The 22,790-nt window shown below is 40.6% G+C and overlaps 1 protein-coding gene across 1 annotated transcript in view; it reads left to right on the top strand.

Moving 5' to 3' along the window:
- The window catches only part of LOC149456126 (bile acid receptor-like), a 150,693-nt gene that overhangs the window by 114,868 nt on the left and 13,035 nt on the right, over positions 1–22,790 (top strand). Inside the window, exons 4-9 of the mRNA XM_089685414.1 lie at positions 4,246–4,386; positions 7,970–8,109; positions 9,461–9,565; positions 12,988–13,087; positions 15,190–15,318; positions 21,402–21,518. Of these exons, the coding sequence (XP_089541540.1) occupies positions 4,246–4,386; positions 7,970–8,109; positions 9,461–9,565; positions 12,988–13,087; positions 15,190–15,318; positions 21,402–21,518 (732 nt within the window). The remainder of the gene's footprint in view (positions 1–4,245; positions 4,387–7,969; positions 8,110–9,460; positions 9,566–12,987; positions 13,088–15,189; positions 15,319–21,401; positions 21,519–22,790) is intronic.

The following is a 22,790-nucleotide window of genomic DNA, read 5'->3' as shown; positions in this document are numbered from 1 at the left end:
AGGGCACGACTGTGTCATTTGAGGGTTTTGGTGTGATCAGTCTGCCAGGGCTGGAGCGGTCGGGGTCTGATGTTGCGTGTGGTTAAAGGCGCTAGTGAGTCAAGGGCTGTTGACAGCGCATTGTTGTAGGCAGTCATAGCCAAGTCGGGGTAGGATGCTGTTGTGGAGTTGATCAGCTGCAGAGTGGAGGGGGGCAGGGTTAAGGTTGCGGAGGTTACGGCTGGTGTAGTGTGACATTTGGAGGGGTAGGCGTTGGAGGACGAGGAGATAGAGAAGGTAATCAGGTTGTGGTCAAAGAGAGGGAAGGGGGTGTTAGTGAGGTGGTGGCGAGCACAGCGGTTGGAGAAGACAAGATCAAGGATATTACCGTCGGAGTGGGTGGTGGATTGTATGCACTGTGCAAGTGCAAAGGAAGAGGTTAAGTGGAGGAGATGGCATGTGGCTGGGTTGTCGAGGTTGACAGGGATGTTGAAATCCCCAAGGATGATGCTGGGTAGCTCAGAGGAGAGGAAGAAGGGTAGCCAGGATGAAAAGTCATCCAGGAAGCGGGGTATGGATCCAGGAGGCCGGTATATCACAGCAATCTTCAGGGGGGTTGGGGAGAATAGTCGGACGCAGTGGGCCTCGAAGGAGGAGAAGGATAGGGAGGAGGGGTTTGGGAGGACTCAGAAGGTGCTCTGCGGTGACAGGAGCAGGCCAACCCCACCACCTTTACGACCGTTGGGCCTGGGTGAATGGGTCCAGGTGAGACCTCCGTAGGAGAGTGCAGCAGGGGAGGTAGAGTCAGTGGCCTGGATCCAGGTTTCCGTAATCGCTAGGAGGTTGAGGGAGCGGGAAACAAAGAGGTCGTGGATGGCGGTAAGCTTGTTGCACACCGATCGGGCGTTCAGGAGTGCATATGAAAACAGAGGGGAGATTTTAGGGAGCAGGGGGACAGATACAAAGTTACGGGGGTTGTGGCAGGACGGTGGGAGGGTGTTGTGTGGGTGAGGGAGGTGGTGGAGGGCCAGGATTCGGGAGATGTCACCTGCGGTTAGGAGGAGGAGAAGGGTGAGAAAGGTGGCATGGGAGTGGGATGTGCAGGAGCGTGAGAAACTACTAGTGGAGGTTTTCGGGTCAGTGGGAGAGTGGAGTAAAAGGAGGAGGTGGTGGGTGCTGTGGAGGGGTGAAGGAAGCAGTGAGGCCACAATATACAATTGTTTGGGAGGAGCAGAGGGATATAGTGAATGGATTTTAGGAACGGAGGAGAGGAAAAAGAGAAGGAGGCGTGGAAGAGGCATTTTAGGGAGGTGCCCAGGAGGGCGGATAGGAGTGGTGGGAGGCTTGTTTGTCGATAGTCCAGCGGGTGTTTCCCACGGTGTATGATCTGTAACTATAATAGTTAATCTGTGTAAATGCACACGTTCTCTGTCCATTAGAGAAACAGCAATAAAAGTTTTAAATAAATGGTATTTTACACCATCTTGATTACATAACATGTTTTTTGAGTCCTCCGATTGCTGTTTTAGAGGCTGCAATGACAAAGGATTCTTTTTTCATATATTTTGGAGTTGTGAAAAGCTACAACCAACATTACAGAAAGTAGCAACCTTAGCCTGACAGTTATTATCTAAATTCTATTATTCTCACTCCACCCATGTGTTTATTCTCTGACTCCCTGCATACCTTTCATGCAAAATTGGATACCTGGTCTACTAATTGCAAAATTGGACTAATGTTTTTTTCTTTTTAAATATTATATTTATATATATATATATATATATATATATATATATATATATATATATATAGTGAGGACTAGCATCAAGCATAGAGCTTTTAAAGCACACAGCCACTCGCTTTCTTCTTTTTAAGGCAAGTTTTGCCCAATTTTATTTAAAAGAAAGTTCCATAAATTTCCCTCAAAGGGGTTTTCAGCATTCCACTCTTCAAAAACACAGATAATTAGCCTCCTGGTTTGTACACACAATTCTGCCACTCTGGCCTTCCACTTCAGGCTCACAGCTATCTCTTGCAGGCTTCTTCTAAATGGCTGTTTTGCACACAGCTAAGCAGCCCCTTGCTGCTCTGGCTTCCATCTCTCCTAGGAGGAGCTCTCCTGACTCCTGGGCAACGACCTCCTGTCTGCTGGAGTGGAGCCCAAACCCTGGTCAGGTTATTATTTAAAGCCCTGCACACATCTGTACAATTAGTGTGCTGGGGGTTCAGAAAACATGGACTCAGGATTGGAGATTTCATCCCTCCCAGATCACTTTAAAATCTCCAGGCTCCAGATCCCAAAACAGACTTTACAAACAAATGAAGAAACTGAAAAGCCAGTTTTCTTTGCATTAAGTAAACCCTCTGGAGCCCCTCAACCTGTTTAGTTGAGAACCCTGGGATATAACCTTGATTCTCGCAGTGAGAGTGCCCAGAACTGCCAATATATATATATAAAATCTCTTATTATGGCATTGTTGCTATGATCACAACTCTTATGTACACTTCATTTTTTATTTTTCATTTACATTTTGTCTCATGTTATTGGATGACCATATTATAAAATAAAATAATTCTCCATTTGATCTATGTTTATTATAACATTGTAAACTTATCAGCTCTTATGCCTAGTATAGTCATACTATTTTTGTAAACATGGATGTTAGTATTTTGTAATAGTATTTGACATGTGATATTTCTCAATAAACAGTTTGTAAACAAAAAAAATATATATAAGGGTATTAAAAAAATCTCCTACAGTCAATATTGGTCAATATTGGCTACAGTTACCACAGCTCACTATTAACTACACTGTTTGCTCTAGATGACCTGGATGCCATTACCTGCGCCATTGACATAATGACCCTCATTTGTCTTCCCTTCAGCCCCTGGTTGATCTCCTTTGCCTCTTTGGCAACCTACGAAGGAACGTAGACTACATAAGCAATAAGGTCCAACTAGTCAGATGTTACTTTTATGGCTGCCAAAGCTTTCATTATTTGAATAGATTTGCATATTTTTCACTGGCAGTAGAAATGTTTACTTTTAGGTTCTGCCTAATGGTGTCTTAAGTGCCCAACCTGTGTTATTACACAGGTTAAGCACTTGGAGGGTAATTACTTTATAATATAAAAATGAGACCACCCACCCTCTCCCAGTAATAAGAACCAATCCAACCAGGCACCTGAGATTGGTAATTCTCCTCTTCAGTGCTCCATATGACCAGATTCTTTATTGAATGGGCAATCCTCTACTTTGTTATTACACAGGTTAAGCACTTTGAGGGTAATTTCTTTATAATGTAAAAATGAGACGACCCACCCTCTCCCATTGATAAGAATCAATCCAACCAAAGTACCTTCCAAAATAGAAGGAGGAGTAAAAGGATCCTTGCTGTGAAATGGTCTTAAGGAAACTGTTGTCTTCCTGGGGTTTACTGTAACATTGCTGACATTAGCCGATATTTAGTATAATACAAAATTCATTGGCATGGGAATACCATTTATGTGCTGAGCTGGTAAGGGGGAGAAGGTCATTTTTGAAGTTTTAAAACATTTATTAAATATGTTAACCTTTTAAACACTGAAGCTGTAAAGGCACATGTTCTGTACTATGTATAGGTAAGGGGTCTTCACCAGGGATCACCTTTTTTGCAAGGACCACCACCTCAGCCTGGTATAAGTGCAAAATAAAATTTCTGGTTAATGTGGGGTAAATGTACAGTGAATGTGATATTTGCTGGATTATGAATAAGGCATGTGTTACCATAAGCATGTTTCCATATGTTGGCAAATTTTACTTAACCAGACAAATGTGGAGGCCCATTTGACTAGTGAATGTGCTCTCTACTTGGGAACAAGGTCTCTTTTGAACTCTTTTGAATGTGTCTTTATAAAAGTGCCCCATAATTTAGGAAGAACAGATGTTAATCCTGAATGCCAGTGCCTTTGTGTTTTCACTTGCAGTCTATTTTATTCTGCTGACTAATGGGATTGATATTTTTTTCAGATTGAATTACATAGAACCACCAAATTATGAAGAGAATTCATCAACATAGTTCTTACTGGTGGCATTGATAAAAAAGGGCTGTAAAGGTCCCCAGAAAAACAAGTTCAAATGAAATACACATCTTCTATTCTGTAGCCCTTTTTACTTTATAGGGGTGTTTTGTTTATGTTGCCATTATATACTTTATACACTTTTTTCTATGTGAAAACACAGTGTTTGGAATTGTTTCAATAGTAATAAAATATTTAACTATTTTAGGTTTCTTCCGCCGTAGCATTACCAAAAATGCTGTATACCGATGTAAGAATGGTGGACACTGTGAAATGGACATGTACATGAGGAGAAAATGTCAAGAGTGTCGTTTGAAGAAGTGCAAGGCAGTTGGTATGCTTGCAGAATGTGAGTTAAACATAACATTAACGCATTAAATAATCTTTTCTAATATTAATTCTGTTGATACAAATGTAGGCGGAAAAGCAGCAGCTTCATCAGTGGCAGTCAGATTAACTTCCTGGCCTTGTTATCCCCTACTACAGTTAATGTAGATTTAGAAACCATTCCTAATAAGAAAGGCATCAATGTTGATACACTGCTCATAAAAAGGAACACTTTGAAAACACATTAGATCTCAATGGGGGAAAATATCATGTTGGATATCCATACTGATATGGAATGGGTAAAATGTTAGGAACATAAGGATGCCCCATCGTTTAATGGAAATGAGAATTATCAACCTACAGAGGACTGAATTCAAAGGCATCCTGACAATCAAAGTGAAAAAATAATGCAGCAGTCTAGTCCATTTTGCTGAAATTTCATTGCAGCAACTAAAAATGGTACTCAGTAGTTTGTATCACCCCCACGTGCTTGTATGCATGCCTGACAGCATTGGGGCATGATCCTAATGAGACGATGGTGTCCTGGGATATTTCCTCCCAGATCTTGACCAGGGCATCACTGAGCTCCTGGACAGTCTGGTGTACAACCTGGCGGTGTCGGATGGACCGAAACATTATATTTCAGAGATGTTTTATTGGATTTAGGTCAGGTGAGCATGGGGGCCATTCAATGGTATCAATTCCTTCATCCTCCAGGAACTGCCTGTATACTCTCGCCACATGAGGCCGAGCATTGCCATGCACCAGGAGGAACCCACGACCAACTGCACCAGTGTAGGTTCTGACAATTGGTCCAAGGATTTAATTCCGATACTTAATTGCAGTCAGGGTGCCACTGTCTAGCCTGTAGAGATCTGTTTGTCCCTCCATGGATATACCTCCCCAGACCATCACTGACCCACCACCAAACAGTCATGCTGAACGATGTTACAGGCAGCATAACGTTCTCCACAGCTTCTCCAAACCCTTTCACGTCTGTCACATGTGCTCAGGGTGAACCTGCTCTCATCTGTGAAAAGCACAGGGTGTCAGTGGCTGACCTGCCAATTCTGGTGTTCAATGGCAAATGCCAATGGAGCTCTATGGTGCCAGGCAGTGAGCACAGGGCCCACTTGAGGAGGTCAGGCCCTCAGTCCATCCTCATGAAGTCTGTTTCTGATTGTTTGGTCAGAGACATTCACACCAGTGGCCTGCTGGAGGTAATTTTTTAGGGCTCTGGCACTGCTCATCCTGTTCCTCCTTGCTCAAAGGAGCAGGTATTGGTCCTACTGATGGGTTAAGGACCTTCTACGGCCCTGTCCAGCTCTCCTAGAGTAACTGCCTGTCTCCTGGAATCTCCTCCATGCTCTTGAGACTGTGCTGGGAGACACAGCAAACCTTCTGGCAATGGCACGTATTGATGTGCCATCCTGGAGGAGTTGGACTGCCTGTACAAGCTCTCTAGGGTCCAGGTATCGCCTCATGCTACTAGTAGTGACACTGACCCTAGCCAAATGCAAAACTAGTGAAAAACAGTCAGAAAAGATGAGTAGGGAAAAAATCCCATCCACCAGTAGAACCATTCCTGTTTTGGGGTTTGTCTCATTGTTGCCCATCTAATGTACCTGTTGTTCATTTCATTAACACCAAAGCAGCAGAAACTGATTAACTGACCAGATCAATATCCCAGGAGTTTAATTGACTTGATGTTATACTCTGATTAAAAAGTGTTTCTTTAATTTTTTGGAGCATTTGGAGCAGTGTATATATGAAGGCACAGCTCTTGGGTCGAGACTAGGTTTGTAACATGCAGATGGCAGCACAAGGCTGCACGCACAGTCACAGGGAGCACCGACCTTCATAGGTCAGTGTGACATAAGATATTGTCCTGTGTACATCGGGATCTGGGCAACTGGTGCTATTTTGACCACGTGCATTACCAAGTCTGCTATTTCATCATAGACAGCAAATTAGAACAAAGAGCAAACATAAAATTCTGCGTGAAACTGGGCAAATCTGCCACAGAGATATTTGACATGCTTCAGCAAGTATACAGCAATGCTGCAATTAGTCGTTCAAGGTATGATGAGTGGCACGCGTGCTTATAGAGCAGAAGATCATCACTGGAAGACGACGAGAGATCAGCAAGATCTTCAACAATCTTAACCCCTGAAAATACCCTCTTCTCGAAGATGAAGATCCAGCTCAAAGGTCTCAGTTTTGTCAACATTATGGAGATCCAGCAATTTGCCTTGTTTCACGCAGAATTTCACGTTTGCTTTTTGTTCTACCTTATGACTTATGAAGGTTGTTGCTCCCTGTGCATATAGCCTTTTGCTGCCATCTGTTGGCGTTTTACAAAACTAGTCTCAAAACTTTTTGATACCGCCTCGTGTGTGTATATACATATGTGTGTGTGTAGCACCCTTCTAGATGTTTGGATTAGTTAGATTTAGTGCTGGATCACTGTGTTTAGTGGAACAGTGTGTATTGCCAGAAATCAGTCTAACTTTCTGGATTGTAGGTGTGGAGCTATGCAGATGGCAACATGAATATTTACACAGCCATGACCAATCCCTTGGGAGCAGAGCCCTAAAGGCTGCTTGGACACTGTGTATATTCTCTGAGCACACTGAGCTCTGGGTCTTTTCCTGATGAGGATAAGTCCAGCATGGAGGGCAACTACCCTCCAAGGCAACACTGCCATGTGTTTGCTGTTCGAGAGGCCTCAGGTGGGCAACCTGAGGGCCTGGATTCTGTAGCTATTTATTGCTGACTGAGGGGCTGTCTGCTGAAGATCTAGTCTGGTATCACTGGAGGAAAGTGTCGCTTGGAAGTTGGAAGTAAACAACCAGCTTGCCCTGGACATTTTGTAAGTACAAGCTGCTGAGAGACTTTCGGGTTGCTGCCACCCCCCCATCTTGTGCTAGAGAGTCAGCTGTGTGTTTGCTATAGGGGACATCGGCTGGTGTTCTGAAGAGCTTAGTTTGTCTGGTTCTCTGTAAAGAGACTCTGCTCTTGCTTCTCTAAAGAAAGAAGCCTGTGTGCTTTTACTAATTCTGTCACAAAGCCAAGCCACAGTATGCTGTATGCAAGGACTTCTACTTCAGCCTTACAGAAAGAAGTTCACTGTCTTCAATTTGTACATTGTTTCTGTTTTTTTGGAGTATCCCACTCAATTCCCTCAACTCTATTCAAGTTCTCCAAAAATAAAAACAACAAAAACAACAACCCTAGACTGGTTATTGAGGAAAAGAGTGACTGAGTTCATGTGCCTGGCTGCCGGGGAATCTACTGGAGAAGAACCTGGGGAAATTTCTAGTGACTCCTATGGGAGTAAGTGTTACATATACTGTATATATTGCAAACCACCTCCTTTGGCAGATAATTCTGATGCTTTAAACAGGTAAAGAACCATTTTAAAAGGTGGTAAGGAGGAAATAGTTTCTCTGAGTTTGTTAAACAAATTTTTTTACCTTTAACAGCTTGAGTTTAATATCCCATCATTATCAGGCATTTTTTTAGTTTTCATTTCTGTGATACTTTAACAGAAATGACTCAAAAGTCTAAAGTTATACATGATATGTTTTTGTGTTTTTTGCTAGGTTTGTTGACTGAAGTGCAATGTAAGTCAAAAAGGCTTCGAAAAAACTGTAAACAAAACAATTCGGTTTTTCGTAATGTGAAAGTGGAAGATGATGGATGTGATAACAGACAAGTAACATCAACTACAAAACCAGTAAAAGTGAGAGCCAGTTCCATACTTACAACCAATGCATATGCAACACTGTACCAAAGGCCTTTTATCAACATGTTGGGCTTAGACTGAAAGCATGACTGCTGGTTCCTCATATTTTCTGTCCTATTAAATGGAAACTATAATGTTTGTATTTTAAGTTTACATATATGTTATGTAATTTAAAAAAAATGTGCAACACCACTCTATATTTTTTTTTTTAAAGATTGCCTACAATAATACTAATTATTGCTATAGCTAAATTTAGAATAAGGCCCAGATTATCCATTTTAATGGTCCTTCAATGGTGGAAAGTGGCTTTAGACTGCAAAGAATGTGTGTCAATGTATTCTTCTCAAAGATGAACTTTAAAGCGGTTGTAAACTTGCTCTTTGAAAAAAAACATAGGCTCTTTAAAAAAAATATTGCATACTAGCACATTATGGCATGCTTACCCTAAAATGAAGCCCTCCAGCAGCGTGGTGTCACCGGTCACAGGGCTTCTATCTTCACCCTGTCTTCCTACATTCGTGGGCTATGGCCTGCTTGAATGGCTGAGCTGTGATGACGCTCTGAAGCAACAACTTGAGTATGCCGTTCCTTCAGAGTGACTGTACTGGTGACGTTACCGGCTGCATCCCATGTAAGTATCTCTTACACATCACAAGTTTAGAAGATATTCACTGTACCTACAGGAAAGACATATTAAAGGCTTACCTGTAGGTACAAGTTCAAAAGCAAAAGTGGGGCTACCTGCTCTGCAATGGTTAAATGCTCATTTTGTCTAGGGGTAGAGGGGTAGGCAACTTACCTTAATTCTCTCCCACACCAGCTGGCGCTCCCTTCTGCTCCATCATGTGGGTGGGTCCCTGCTGTCCTCATGAACAATGTAAAACTGCTAATCCAAGCAAATTACCAATTGGTCACATTACCTGTGACCAGCGGAGCAGCAAAGAGAAGCAGAGAACTGGTCATACAGTGCAAAGGAAGACTGCAGGAGCAAAGGGAAAAGGTCAGTATAGCTGCTTATTCTCTAGGTATAGACATAGTGAGCATTTAACTCTTGCAGGGCAGGGGGTTCCACTGCAAGGGTATTTTTTTTTCCTTAAACCCCAAGTGCAGCGTTAACAAAGAAAAATTGATTGGTATGAAAAAAAAATATGCAGTATTCATTTAGAATTAATTTTACAGGGTCGAGACACTACAGAATGCTCTGTAAGTAAAATGGGAGTAATGTTAGTGGTGTTGACCAAATGTGGGAATATTTCTGAAATACATTTTTTTTTAACAAACTCTATTGTATATATGTTAATTTTACCTGAATTTAGAAAGATATTTACAAATGTTGTATATTAAACAGGTTATACCACGTTTGGAACTGACTGCTGAGGACTGTAAGCTAATTGATCATATGGTAGCCGCTTACCAAAAATGTGGTATCCCACTAGATGATCACAAGTTATTTGTAAGTATCTGTTGTGATATTACAGTCAAAAAGTCTATGTGAAACTAGTACTTCATTGCTTCAATTAACAGTGTAGATTTAATGCTGGCTTCATTTCTTAATGTGGTTGTAAACCTCTGACATTAAATATGAACAAAGCATATCCCTCTATAGTGTGTAGTATTCTCAGTCCAGAGCACTAAGTGTCATTTCTGCATGCTGCCTCGTTTCTCTGCTATCTGTAAAAGTTACTTATGATGAATTTTCCTGACACCAAGAGGTAAAAAGGTGAGGGAGCTCCAGCACACACCCTGTGATTGACAGCCCCAGCTCTGTTCCTGTGTGCTGTAAAGGGTGTGTGTCCCTTCCCCCAATCAAATCTCATCTCTCCTCACAGATCTGCAGAGTGTTACTTCAGCTCCCCACCCCCTGCTTTCTGAGATCTCAAAGAAGCTGTATAAATTCTGGACTTTGAATTGCTGTAGAGAAGAGAATACTGCAGATATACGTGTACAACTTATGTAGGAGGATTTGTTTCCTCTCTTGGTTTCACCTGAGGCCAGTCACTTCACTAGGTATATGTAAGGGTTTTCAACCACTTTAACATTGCTCCTGGCATATAATGTAAAGCTGTACTCTGGGTATATATAGAAAGCTATCACTTAGTCCACTCAGCCAACATACCTTATCTCCATTGACAACAGCCTTCTGTAGTTGCCTATAATTAAAGTGATTGTAAATGCAAAATTGTTTTTAAGGCCTGGTTCACACTAGTGTAGGCCATACGGGACGCGTTTGCGTGAGCACGCCAGCCCATTCATTTGAATGGGCTGCTGTGCCCGTGTTTCATGCAAAAAAAAAGGTGCATACACCTTCTCAAAAACACATCCACAGGGAAACCGCATTGGCTTTTTGGCCATGAGGTTTCCCTGTAGTTCCTGCACCGGTGATTGCACTGTGGGCTGAGGTGCGAGGGGGCACCAGTGAGAATGAATGGCAGCCCCCCACGTCTTGCAAGAGCAGCGTGATTTGGCTGCGAGTGTGGGAACATGTACCATTCCTGCACCCGCAACCAGCCAGCAGCCTGCGAGCTAGTGTGAACCAGACCTTAAACATGACAAACAGGTTTATACTTACCTGCTCTAGGCAATGGAATTGCAAAGAGCGGCCCCGAACCTCCTCTTCTCGGGTCCCCTGCCAGCACTCCTGGCTCCTCCTCTCAGGGGTAACACCTGTGTGCTTACTCCTAAGCCCTGCTGTCTGTGTCTGTAGAACAGAGACATCAGAACTCAGCCCTATCCCCTGCTCCCTTGTCTCTCGCTTTGATTGACAGCAGCCAATGGCTCCCGCTGCTTCAGCAATGCCAGTCAGACCAGGAAGTGAGGGGAGAGAAGAGAAAAAATGTTTAGGCTTTGTATCCACTTTAAGAACTCAAATAGAAGAGGGAAGGGAGACTATATATTTCTTTCAATATTTCTGTAACCCCCAATACTGGCTTTTAGACAACCTCCGAACCTCAGAAATAAACTAATCAGTAGAAAACGTCCTTCTGATTATGATGTCACAAATAATGGAAGCAAACCCTGCAATAAAAAACGCAGCAAACTGTGCAACCAAACCAATCCATCAAAAAGTGTCAGACATGCAAAAGGGATCTTTAATATCTCCGGATCATACAGCTGCACCTCCAGTAATGTTGTGTACCTTATCCAGTGCAGAAAATGTAGCAAAGGATCTAACGTTGGCAAAACAGGACAGAAGTTGCAAACAAGGATGAATTTGCACAGACAAACCATCAAGGAACATAAAGAAGATGGCTTCTGCACACCTGTGGGAAACCAATTTGCACAACAGGACCACACTATGGAAGACCTCAATATCTTAGTTCTTAAAGGAAATTTCAAAACTATCCAGGAAAGGAAAACTTTTGAACTAAGAATATTTCTATGTGATACAAGAGATAACGGCCTAAATTTGGACATGGGATTCCTCACGCATTATCCAACAGTTTTATGACCCCCTCTGTGAGTGTTGTCTCAACACCCCCCCCCCCCCCCAAGTCTTTGCTTTTGCTCTGTCTTATCTCTAGTCTAATCTTTTTTTTTTCTCCCCCTTTTAACATTTCTTTTAACATTCTGCTAAACCTTTGTGAAGTAGTACTGCTTGGACCTTGAAGAAGGGGACATACCTCAAAAGCTTGTCCTCAAAATTGTATGTTAGTGCAAATAAAAAAGTATCACGGACAGTACTCAATTATTTCTGTCGCAAGTGCACTAATAAGGCTACAATCACCTCAAGCAAAATACTAGATATGAGCAAATTGATATAAGAGGCCCAAGATTTGGATTGGATTAGGCCAATTTTTTCAGGAAGATATTTTTGCACAATAGAAAACAAAAAAATTCTAGCCATTTTTACAATGTGGGGCTTTCACCACCAATGGTTTTTACATCTATGTGCATTGAGGCTATTTGATCTGCTCTAATACACCCCCATCCTCACAGCCAAAGTGAAATGCACAGCATTTGGCACATTTTTATTTAAAATCAGACAATCACAGACTTACAGTTAAATTGACAACTATCAGCGACTGCCTATTGCAATTTCTAGTTTTTTTTTGTTTTTTTTTTAAATCAGATCATTTTTTTTTTTATCTTACGTTTTACATTAACATGATAAAAATAATTCAGAATCCAAATATCAATTCTCTGTTCCACAATGTAAATCCCATAAATGAAATAGCATTTCACATAACATAAGAATCGGTAAGAGTTATGGTACACAAAAGTGATGGGGTAAAGATATTGCACAAGGGTTTTGTAGTAATGCAACATAACAGATCATTACTGGAGCATAGTATGTCACAGAAACATAACACCTAAGACATATTTAAAAGATTCTACCAACAAATGCAATACTAAATAGGCCTGTCTCATATCGAATCCACTGTGTGACGAATTTAGAAATAGCAGAGAGTATAATGGTTTACACTGTATATTAAGTATGAGAGGATGAGTCTGAGCAACTTCTAGTTATTTCTAGCCCCATATCACTACAGGATATAGTGTGTAGGTAGTAGTAGGAGGAACAGTCACTGGATTATGAATGTATATGTGGAAACAACAGTGTCACCAAACCTGACTCACTACTGGAAATTATAGTGAGTCAGGTTTGGTGGCACGGCTATTGCCACACATACTGTACATTCATAGTCCAATGACTGACCCATTCTACTACTATTTACACACTATATCCTGTAGTGATATGGGGCTGGTGGGGGGAACCACTGAGAGTAATGGGGGAAGCAGGCATCCAACGCAATTACCCCACACAATGTTCCTTATTGGTAGTAGTCAGAATAATTTTTTCCTTTATTTATTTTATATATACTTAAACAATTCTGACATCTACTTTTGTTTGTCCTTTTTTTGGTTTTGGCTCAGCTAGAAGAATCAGCAAATCCAGAAGAGATATTTTACCATATCTCAGAAGCAGCAGTGATGCATGTACAAATGCTTGTGGAATTTACGAAAAAATTACCAGGTGCGTTCATTTATTGGACACAGTTGCAATTGGCTGACACATTTATTGTAATGTATATGACATTGATCACTATGCTGTGAATTCATTTGGTATCTAATGATTGTGTTTTAAAATTAATTTCTTTAAATACCATTATTTATTAAATTTTTATCTGAAGCCAAAGACACGATCTTTGGCTGTTTTTTTCAAATGTATTATGTCATAAAAGCCAGTTCCTTCTTCTTACAGAGAGGAGGGAAGTATCAGCCATGTCATGTGGATATTTTACAACAGACTGGAAAGTCTCAATTAGAGATAACAAGTTATTTCAACATTATACACAGTAGCTAGAGATAACCTCAACTAATTGTTGCATTAAGGCAACTGATTGGAGTAGGGTCACATTGCTTATCACCTTCTAAAATTATGTTGTAAGCTATGTTCTTTTTAGTTACTATATATAAAGTTCTCTGCACTGTTGACAAATAAAGTTCAGTGGAAAAGACCATACAACCCTTTCAATGGGTGCCCTGCTTATACATATGTAGAACACCGGCTAAATGGTTAGCACTTCTGCCTGGCAGTACTCGGGTTGTTGGTTTGAATCCCAACCACAGCACCACTTGCCTGGAGTTTGCATGTTCTCCTTGTTCATGTGTGGGTTTTCTCCAGGTATGCTTGTTTCCTCCCACGCTCCAAAGACATGCTGATAGATTAATTGGCTCCTGTCTAAAATTATCCCTAGTATGTGTATGCATGAATGTAAGTTAGGGACTTTAGATTGTACACCCGTTGAGGATTAGGGACTGATATGAATGTACAATATAAATGTAAAGCGCTGCGTAAGTTGACAGCACTATATAAGTGCAGTACCTGTAATAAATAATAACAGGTATTACGCATTGTAACTAGAGACTTGCAATGTAACTTTAGGTGTGCCTCAGACACCAGAATTGGGCACTGGGAAAACAAATATGACAGCTTGGCCCAGCTGTGCTCCATGTTTCTGTCTTTGGGAAAGGGGAGGGAGGATTGGCAGTCACTATTTTTGGGGAAACAATAACAACATGTTTTTAACCTGCTTTTATGTCAGTTCCCTCTTAAATACTGGTGTGGTACACATGAGAAGTTAAGATCTACCTGCAGAGAGAAAGTATATGGTTCTGCTAGGGAGAGACATTTTGGAGAACATCCAGCAAATGGGAGTTCCAGACACAGATGTTGAGATACAGAAATTCCTCCTCTATTCCTTCACTGTTTCACACTGCACATCAAACTTTGGAGAGGTTATTACTCAGTAATGGCCATTTCATACTCCACTGATACTACTGCTGCAAATCAGTAGCAGGGAAGAGAATCAGTGGTGTATGGCTACAATGCTTGGACCAAGGATAGGGTTCAGGTATGATCACCATTGCTGTGGTACCCCTCACCTACAACAGCCACAGTTCGACTATGCTTTATATGTATGTATGAATGTGAGTTAGGGACCTTAGATTGTACACCCCTTGAGGGTTAGGGACTGATGTGATTGTACAATATGTGTAAAGCGCTGTGTAAATTGACGGTGCTTTAAGTAAATAAGTACCTGTGATAATTAATAAATACACACGCAGTGTACTTGAATGTCCTCAGGACTTAAGTGCCAGATTATCAAACTTTAATAGGAGGCCATTCCACAGTTAAGGCAAACTAGGGACTTTGTAGTTGTAGAGCTGAGTAGTCAAGGCCATTGCAGGGGAGTAGCAAAAGCTAAGGGTCTAAGGGTTGGGCAGGGATGTATTTTTTAAAGGCTAATTTCATCTTTCTGACCATGTTACAGCCATATATAGAGTGTGACATGAAACATGGTCACATTGCCCAGCCTCAAACCATCCTCCCCTTACCCAAGTCACAGGGTTCTTCTACCAGAAATATCCTGCATTTCTTTAAAAATACAGGACAAATGACACACAGACATGTCATCCATTCACAGATCCATTCTCATGGAGTCAGAGAGACTTGTAGTTTTCATTGAAGCACAAGCAAGGTAACATCAAGCATAGTTCATTGATTACCTAATCCAGCTCTATAACTGAATTCAGTCTGTCAGCCTGATGTATCTGGACATTTGTTTCTTGCAGGTTTTGAGTTACTGGATCATGATGATCAGATTGCTCTTTTAAAGGGTTCCACAGTTGAAGCAACCTTTTTACGCTCAGCACAAATATATAATCAGCAAGTGGCAGGAGGTTTACTACAAAATAATGAAGGTAAGTATTACAAAGAAAATGATAAAACCGATGTCTTATACTTCTTCCTCTTATTCTAACAGAGCAATAGACAGATAAATCAGCCAAATCAGATTAAATAGCACAAACAAAACTAGTTGAATGTTTTTAGGCTGATGAATTATAGTTATTATTGTGTTGTTGTTATGTGAAATGGATTTATTTGTTTATTACAGGTACTTATATCGTGCAGTCAAATTACGCAGTGCTTTACATATATATTGTACATTCATATTTTTCCCTGCCCTTAGAGAGCTTATAATCTAAGGTCCTTAAATCACATTCATACATTCACATACTAGGGACAATTTAGACAGGAGACAATCAACTTACCAGCATGTCTTTGGAGTGAGGGAGGAAACCCACAAAGGGCACAGGGAGAACATACAAACTCCAGGCAGGTGGTGCTGTGATTGGGAATCAAACCGATGACCATAGTGCTAATAATATGCTATCCAGAAATATTATTTCTTCCACCGTGTCTGACTTACTAAAAGTACATATTGTGTAAAACTCTTTTTGTTTTATAGAAAAAGAGTTTCACACTTGAGGACTACATATAGTATATTTTGAAGAAACCAGCCAACTCCTGGGCAAATATATCCATAGATAGAATGTGGTAGCCAAGGATTAGTGGACCAATATCTCAGCAGCTCTAACCAGACTACTAAGAGCAGTGAGTAAGCGAATGTCTACCAAAAAGGAAGAGTGCTAATGGTAAATGGTCACAAGATGGTGCTAGACCAAAGTGTGTATCCCAATCTTGTCAAAGTAAATTTGTAATCCAATAATGGAAACAGTGTATTGAGCCAAAGATAAAACCACTAATAAAATAAACTTGTAGAGTAAAAGGATGTTGCCAAATAACTCATTACCCATGCTTGTGGCAAAGATAAAAAAAAGAAAAAAAAAACACCATTACTCCTGTGGAAGCCGGTATGCAACATCTTTTCAGTTTAGTTTTAGTTATAGTTAAAGAACTCCAAATTAAAATGTTTATTTTCCCATGCAAAGGAGCTGCGCCTGCACTGCATGGGTTAAATGCTCTTTTTGTCCAGGGGTGCAAGGAAGAGTTACACTTACTCGATTCTTCGATCATCTGGAAAACAGCGCTCCCCATGTCCAGCAGTGGACTGTTCCTACCGTCCTCACGTCCAGAGCCAGTCTATGGGTGTGATGACTTCAAGAACAGTCCATTCACAAGGCCGCTAGAGTGCAGGGGGCAGGAGCAGTGGGGTCTTGCGCTCAGAAGATTGGCGTTCTAGGTAAGTATATCTCCGCTCTGCAATCCCCTAGACATAGTTAACCCATACAGTGTGGGCACAGCCCCACTGCATGGGAGACATTTTTTTTTTGCCTGTAGTTCTTCTTTAACCCCTTCACGCCTAAGGGTAAAACAAATCTAAATGCCTAAGCACAATTCTGCACCGTTGACATGTGATAGCAAAACCGTACATATCATCACAACTACTTTGCACATCCAGGTGGATTATACCTTGATTTTTTCAGGACAAATTGGGCTTTCATTTGGTGGTAAATGGTAATGGATATCTCCTGATTTTTTTTTATTATCAAAGGAAAACTGGCCAAAAATAGTAAAAAAAATCCTTTTTTTTTTATTTAGCTATGTGTTTCTTGTTATGACCATAACCTACCACCAAACAGCAACCCAAAATAAATTCTCCAGCTCTTGACGATCGCAGCGATACCATATATGTGTATGTTATTTGTTGTTTGTACCCGTAGTACAGCCCAGAAACCATAGTGCGCATTTTGTTTTTGTCTTTTTTTTTTTTTTTTTACCTAAAACACACTAACACTAACTGACACTGACATTAACACTAACTGACACTGATACCAATTTTTTTTAAATCCTGACCTTGACCTTTGACCCTGACCTTTGGCCTTGACCCTGACCTAAACACTAACCCTGGCACTGAACTAGATCAAACCTTGATCTAGGTATTTTTTTTTATTTTTTCTTTTATTTTTTTAATATTTATTTATTTATCTTTTTTTTTTTTTTTACAAACCTTTTTTTTTCTTCTCTCTGACAGGAGTTCGAGAGATACAATGTATCTCTCTTCTCCATTCATAGAGAGAGAGAGAAAAAAAAAAAACAAGGGGGCCGGGCTGCACAGTGACTGATCACTGTGATAGCCAATCAGAGGCTATCACAGCGATCATGTGACCCGGGACTGGGAGTCCCGGGTCCCGATCGTTAGAACGGGACCCGGTGCTCTCAGGGACACCGCGGTCTCGGTGCTGGGAGCGCGCTGAGGGGCGCGCTCCCAACACAAAGACAGGTACGCAAATATGCGGCCCCACGGAAAAAAGCCCAGGTCCGTGAGGCCGCATATTTGTGTTACGTCGGCGTCAAGGGGTTAAGTAAAGCTATTAGTTTAATTCATACAATACTGCAAGTGCCAAACTTCTGACTTCGAGACTGACAGTTTTGGTTCTGGTAGAGTGTATGAGAGTGGGTTTCTCCACCTGCCTCTCTTCTCTTCCATTCACAAAACTTCTTGTACACTTTTATGGGTCAAACTATAAGTCTTACCTAATGCAGCACCATTCACGCATGTGACACCCATCCTTTTAGTTATTTTTACACATTGCAAATGTCCCAAAAAAGTGACAACAAAAATACCTGAATACTGTAACTCAAAATGCCTATCAGTGTCCATTAGTGCAGCCTCATCAGCGCACATCAATGAAGGAGAAAAATCACTTATTTACAAAACTTTAGAACAGATACTAAGAAAAACTTTCAAAATTTTTGGTGTTTTTTGTTTGTTTAGCTAAAAATAAAAACTCCAGTAAATACCATCAAAAGAAAGCTCTTTGTCTCAAAACAATTATAAAAATTTAGTTTGGGTGCAGTGTTGCATGACCGCGCAATTGTCATTCAAATTTGTGACAGTGCTGAAAGCTGAAAATTGGCCTGGGCAGGAATGGGGTAAAAGTGTTTGGCAGACAAGTGGTTAAATGCAAGAGGGAAAGAAAAACAGATCAGTGTGAAAGCAGTCAAATATAGTTTTTAATTAATCCAATCTGACTGAAATTATTTAAGATAGTCTTCTCCTTAGAAAACAAAACAAAGCAAAAATGACTCAGTGTTGTAGGATCCAGCCACACTATTGCATTTGTCACAAACTACTTCCCCTAGGGCCCAACCTGCAGTCCAAGGGCCACATGCAGGCTTTTGTGCAGTCTGAGGCCCCCATAAAACAACACAGATCAAAGGATTTTTCTCCAGCAAGAGGGGGGCAGGGATCTGACACTAGCACAGAGTTTCCTGATATCTGAGTGGAGGGAAGGGACACCCACCAAAGGGACCCCCCCCCCCCTACACATTGTTATAGAAAAACATACAGAGCTGAGGCTATGAGTCACCTGCTGTGTGCTGGAAGAGGGGGGTGGGTGTGGCTGTAATGTTGGTTAGGAACTCTATCAAAAAGCAGAGGGATCAGAGACCACAGAGGAACTACACTGGGTGCTTTGGGTTCAGGCTAGTACACGCTATTGAGGGATGTGCTTTGTTACTTTTGAGGTTTACAACCACTTTAATGGAATAAAAGAGTTTCTGCAACGCATGCTGGTTGTGCTGTCATCTACATTCTTTGAATCACTGTCAATCACTTATTAAAGTGCACCCAATGTTTGCTGCTAGCAAGTGTGGAACCACCTGGAACAGTATAGATCAATATACTTATTGCCTTGTAAAGAAACTATAATGGTAGTGATCTATAGCTGTCACTTGTAACTTATCCTCAGTATCTTGTAACACATCCTTAGTAACTTGCAGCATGTCCCCAGCCTCCAAACATGTCTGTGCCTTATTTATAGACAATCTCTTGCCCACAGTCTCTGACCATCTGCTGTAATATTTCAGGTCTCTGACTGTTTTTGTAGCATTACATAATACACTAAAAATGATGTAAGGCCCTGTGATGTCAGGGGCTGTACTTTAGGCCCCCTATGTCAAGTGAGTTGACCATCGCTGTCCTAGGGGGTAGTACATTTGAAAGGAATTACTTTTTTTAAATACAGTGTGATTTGTGAGAATGACTAATGTATGACCATATAGGTGGGAGAATTTGCAAAGGTGGTATCTATTCAAATTTGAAGCCAAGGGGGCCTTTTCACATGATAATGCATGAGGAAACTTTGTGAAGATTTGACAAAATATTTTTACATTGTTCCAAGCTCATAAAACGTACATATAATATACTCACCGGCCACTTTATTAAGTGCAACTTGCTAGTGCCAAGAAAATATCCCCTGAACCATTACACCACCACCACCAGCCTGAGCCGTTGATACAAGGCAGGATGGATCCATGCTTTCATTATACCATATTCTGACCCCACCATCTGAATGTTGCAGCTGAACCAGGCTTCCTATTCTCCTCTGACCTCTGACATCAACAAGGCATTTTCATCCACACAACTGCCGCTCACTCGATGTTTTCTCTTTTTCAGACCATTCTCTGTAAACCCTAGAGATGGTTGTGCATGAAAATCCCAGTAGATCAGCAGGTTTTGAAATACTCAGGCCAGCCAGTCTGGCACCAACAACCATGCAACGTTTAAATTCACTTAAATCCTCTTTCTTCCCCATTCTGATGCTCAGTTTGAACTTCAGCAAGTCATCTTCACCACGTCTAGATGCCTAAATGCATTGAGTTGCTGACATGTGATTGTGATATCCACTTCAATACCGGACACTTTCATCCCCTTCTTGACCAGGCCAGTTTTCAGTTTTCAGTGCTGTCACACTGTGAATAACAATTACTCAGTTGTTCAACACCGTACCCAAATAAAATTTTATAATTTTGTTCACACAAATATAACTTTCTTTTGGTGATATTTGATCACCACTGGGTTTTTATTTCTTGCTAAGTAAACGAAAAAAGACCAAACATTTTGAACAATAAATGCATTTTTCTTCGTTTCTGTTATAAAATTGTGCAAATAAATAGTAATTCTTCATAAACTTGGGCCAAAATGTATTCTGCTACATTTCTTTATTAAATATATCAGTGTATATTCTTTAGTATGTGTGAAAGTTATAGAGTCCACAAACTATGGTGCATATCTATAGTATATTTGATAATTGATCAATCCTGATGTACTGACGGTCTATCTCATTTCCAAAAATGCCAGTACAGTACAAATATCCCCTAAATGACCCCTTTTTGTAAAGTAGACAATCTGAGGTATTTAGTAAGAGGCATGGTGAGTTTTTTGAAGTTACAATTTTTTGTCAAGATTTTTTTGAAAATTAAAAAATGAAAAAAATTAGGTTGAATTGGACATGCAAGATGTATTATATACTTTTAACATGTGAGTTGTTATAACATTAATAAAGTGTTTGTTTGCCCATTGCTGCACTTCTTAGATGGCACCTGCCTGTCTTTCTATACTGGGGTCACACAGGAGCAATGTGGAAAATTGCATGCTATTCAGATAGGAATCGCACAGCATTCCTGTTCAAATTGCAAGCAATTCTTTGCAGTGCGATTTGAGTCCATTCATTTTGTATGGGCTCAAATCGCACCGCAAAGGCTTTGTCGTGTGCTTGACCAAAAATATGAGTACTCATACTCACTGTTCAAAAAATGGCATCAGTGCAACCCTACTTAATACTGTATATATATCTAGTTGATTAACCATGGCCAAAGTAGGCCCACAGGCTAGAATAGCTACATTGACAAGGAATGTGATTATATACATAGGTGTTTTAAATATGAAGATTTTAGTTTATGTTTCCATGCATTTAAAATATTCATCATGAAGAGAGTTCAGTGAACGCAGCTGTTCCTACTACAGAACATTAGTATCCTACTCTGGAATGAATCCTTGTGCTAGTAGTATTTCTTTATAGGGCCTGACCTAACTTTCTGCATCAACAACTTCATCGAAACTGTTTCATTCAATATCATATCACACCATGTTTATAAGAAAAATATGAATACAGTGCAAATGCATTTCAAAGTGATGAAAACAATTCTAAAGAGTTTAAGATATTTTGACTAATTATAAGTACAACTTTTCTTCCAGGACTTGTCAGATACCAAAGCCATTCAACAGAATATTACCATATTCAGGATTTTGACAGATGCCCTTTGTATTCTCTAGAAACACCTCCCCACCAAAATATTCCACAGTATAACCCAGGTTTGATATATGTTATTTCACTACTTGATATAATCTAGTGTGTGTGTGTGTATATATACATATATATATATATATATATATATATATATATATATATATATATATATATATAGTGAGAGATGTTGCTCGGAGGTGGGTGGTGGGTGGGGGATCAGAGATAAGAAGTGACTCAGAAGGGGGCAGTTCCTGCACCTACGCTCATAGAAAAAAAGCCCTGAATATAAGTATACAAAAAAAGGTCATACCTGGAGTTAAATATTAGATTGGAAACAGCTTCCTTTTTTTACTTCAAACCTAGCTTTTGGATGTACCAAGCAGCAATTCCTTTCAATTTTCTGTTGCCCGTGTTCCAGTGCAGAAGCATGAAAACATGCATTCTACCTTTCACCTCCTCTGTGGAGAATGTTGTTGTGTCTGTGGTCTACTGCAGACAATTAAAAAGAAACAAAACCAAAAGCCGTGCAGTGTAATGGGGGGTCTGCAATGCATCTGCGATATGATTTTCTTGCATGCACTTAAAGAATCGGGGGGGGGGGGGGGGTTCTGTACTCTATGCCACTGTAAAAATATATCTAGACAATCGATATGAGTTAGCAGGCAGGGTTAAGCAGATGTGTCCAATCTGTCTCAGCAGTGTGTGTGTTGTGAATAGTAGATCAAATTTCACATACTGTTACAAAGTAGAACAACACTTTGTACAAAACATTCATTTGCTGTCTCAATCATGTCACCTGCTGGTTACAGTTGCTTACAGTGGTATATTTCAAGAATATTACCGGAATCTAGAATTTATAATTATAGACACACAGTAACGTCCATTGGACACAATTTTTTACCACCAACTCACTGGATGTCTGAAAGAGACATGAGAAAAGTGTTGTGCCATGTTAACATCAATGCAGGAATTTTATAAATTGAAGAATAAGTTCACTTGCTTGGAAAAAAATATAAATGCACATATTTTTTCCTTAAGGAGCCTGGAAAGCATTGCACCCATGTGGTGGTGGATGTGGTGCAATGCCAGACTCCTGAAGACAAGCACTGCAGCTTTCAGCCAGTAGCTTCATATGGTCTGACTGTTTACAAACTGCAGGGCATGTGAATGATCTATGAGAGAACTCATTAGTGACGAAGGCTGATGGTACTTATAACTCAAGTCATTCAAAGAACATTGTGAATGAATCACGTCGCTGGATGGGAGGAGCTCTGTACGGTTGTGTTATTTTCAAATAGTGACAGCGTGCATTGGGAGAAGATTCCCTGCTCCCTGTC

The sequence above is a fragment of the Staurois parvus genome, unplaced genomic scaffold (assembly GCF_062004578.1).
Source record: "Staurois parvus isolate SC_StPar_1 unplaced genomic scaffold, SC_StPar_1.0 ptg000375l, whole genome shotgun sequence".
NCBI classification, from domain to species: Eukaryota; Metazoa; Chordata; class Amphibia; order Anura; family Ranidae; genus Staurois; species Staurois parvus.
The sequence above is the reverse complement of the archived record's forward strand: the minus strand, read 5'-3'. Positions and strand labels throughout refer to the sequence as shown.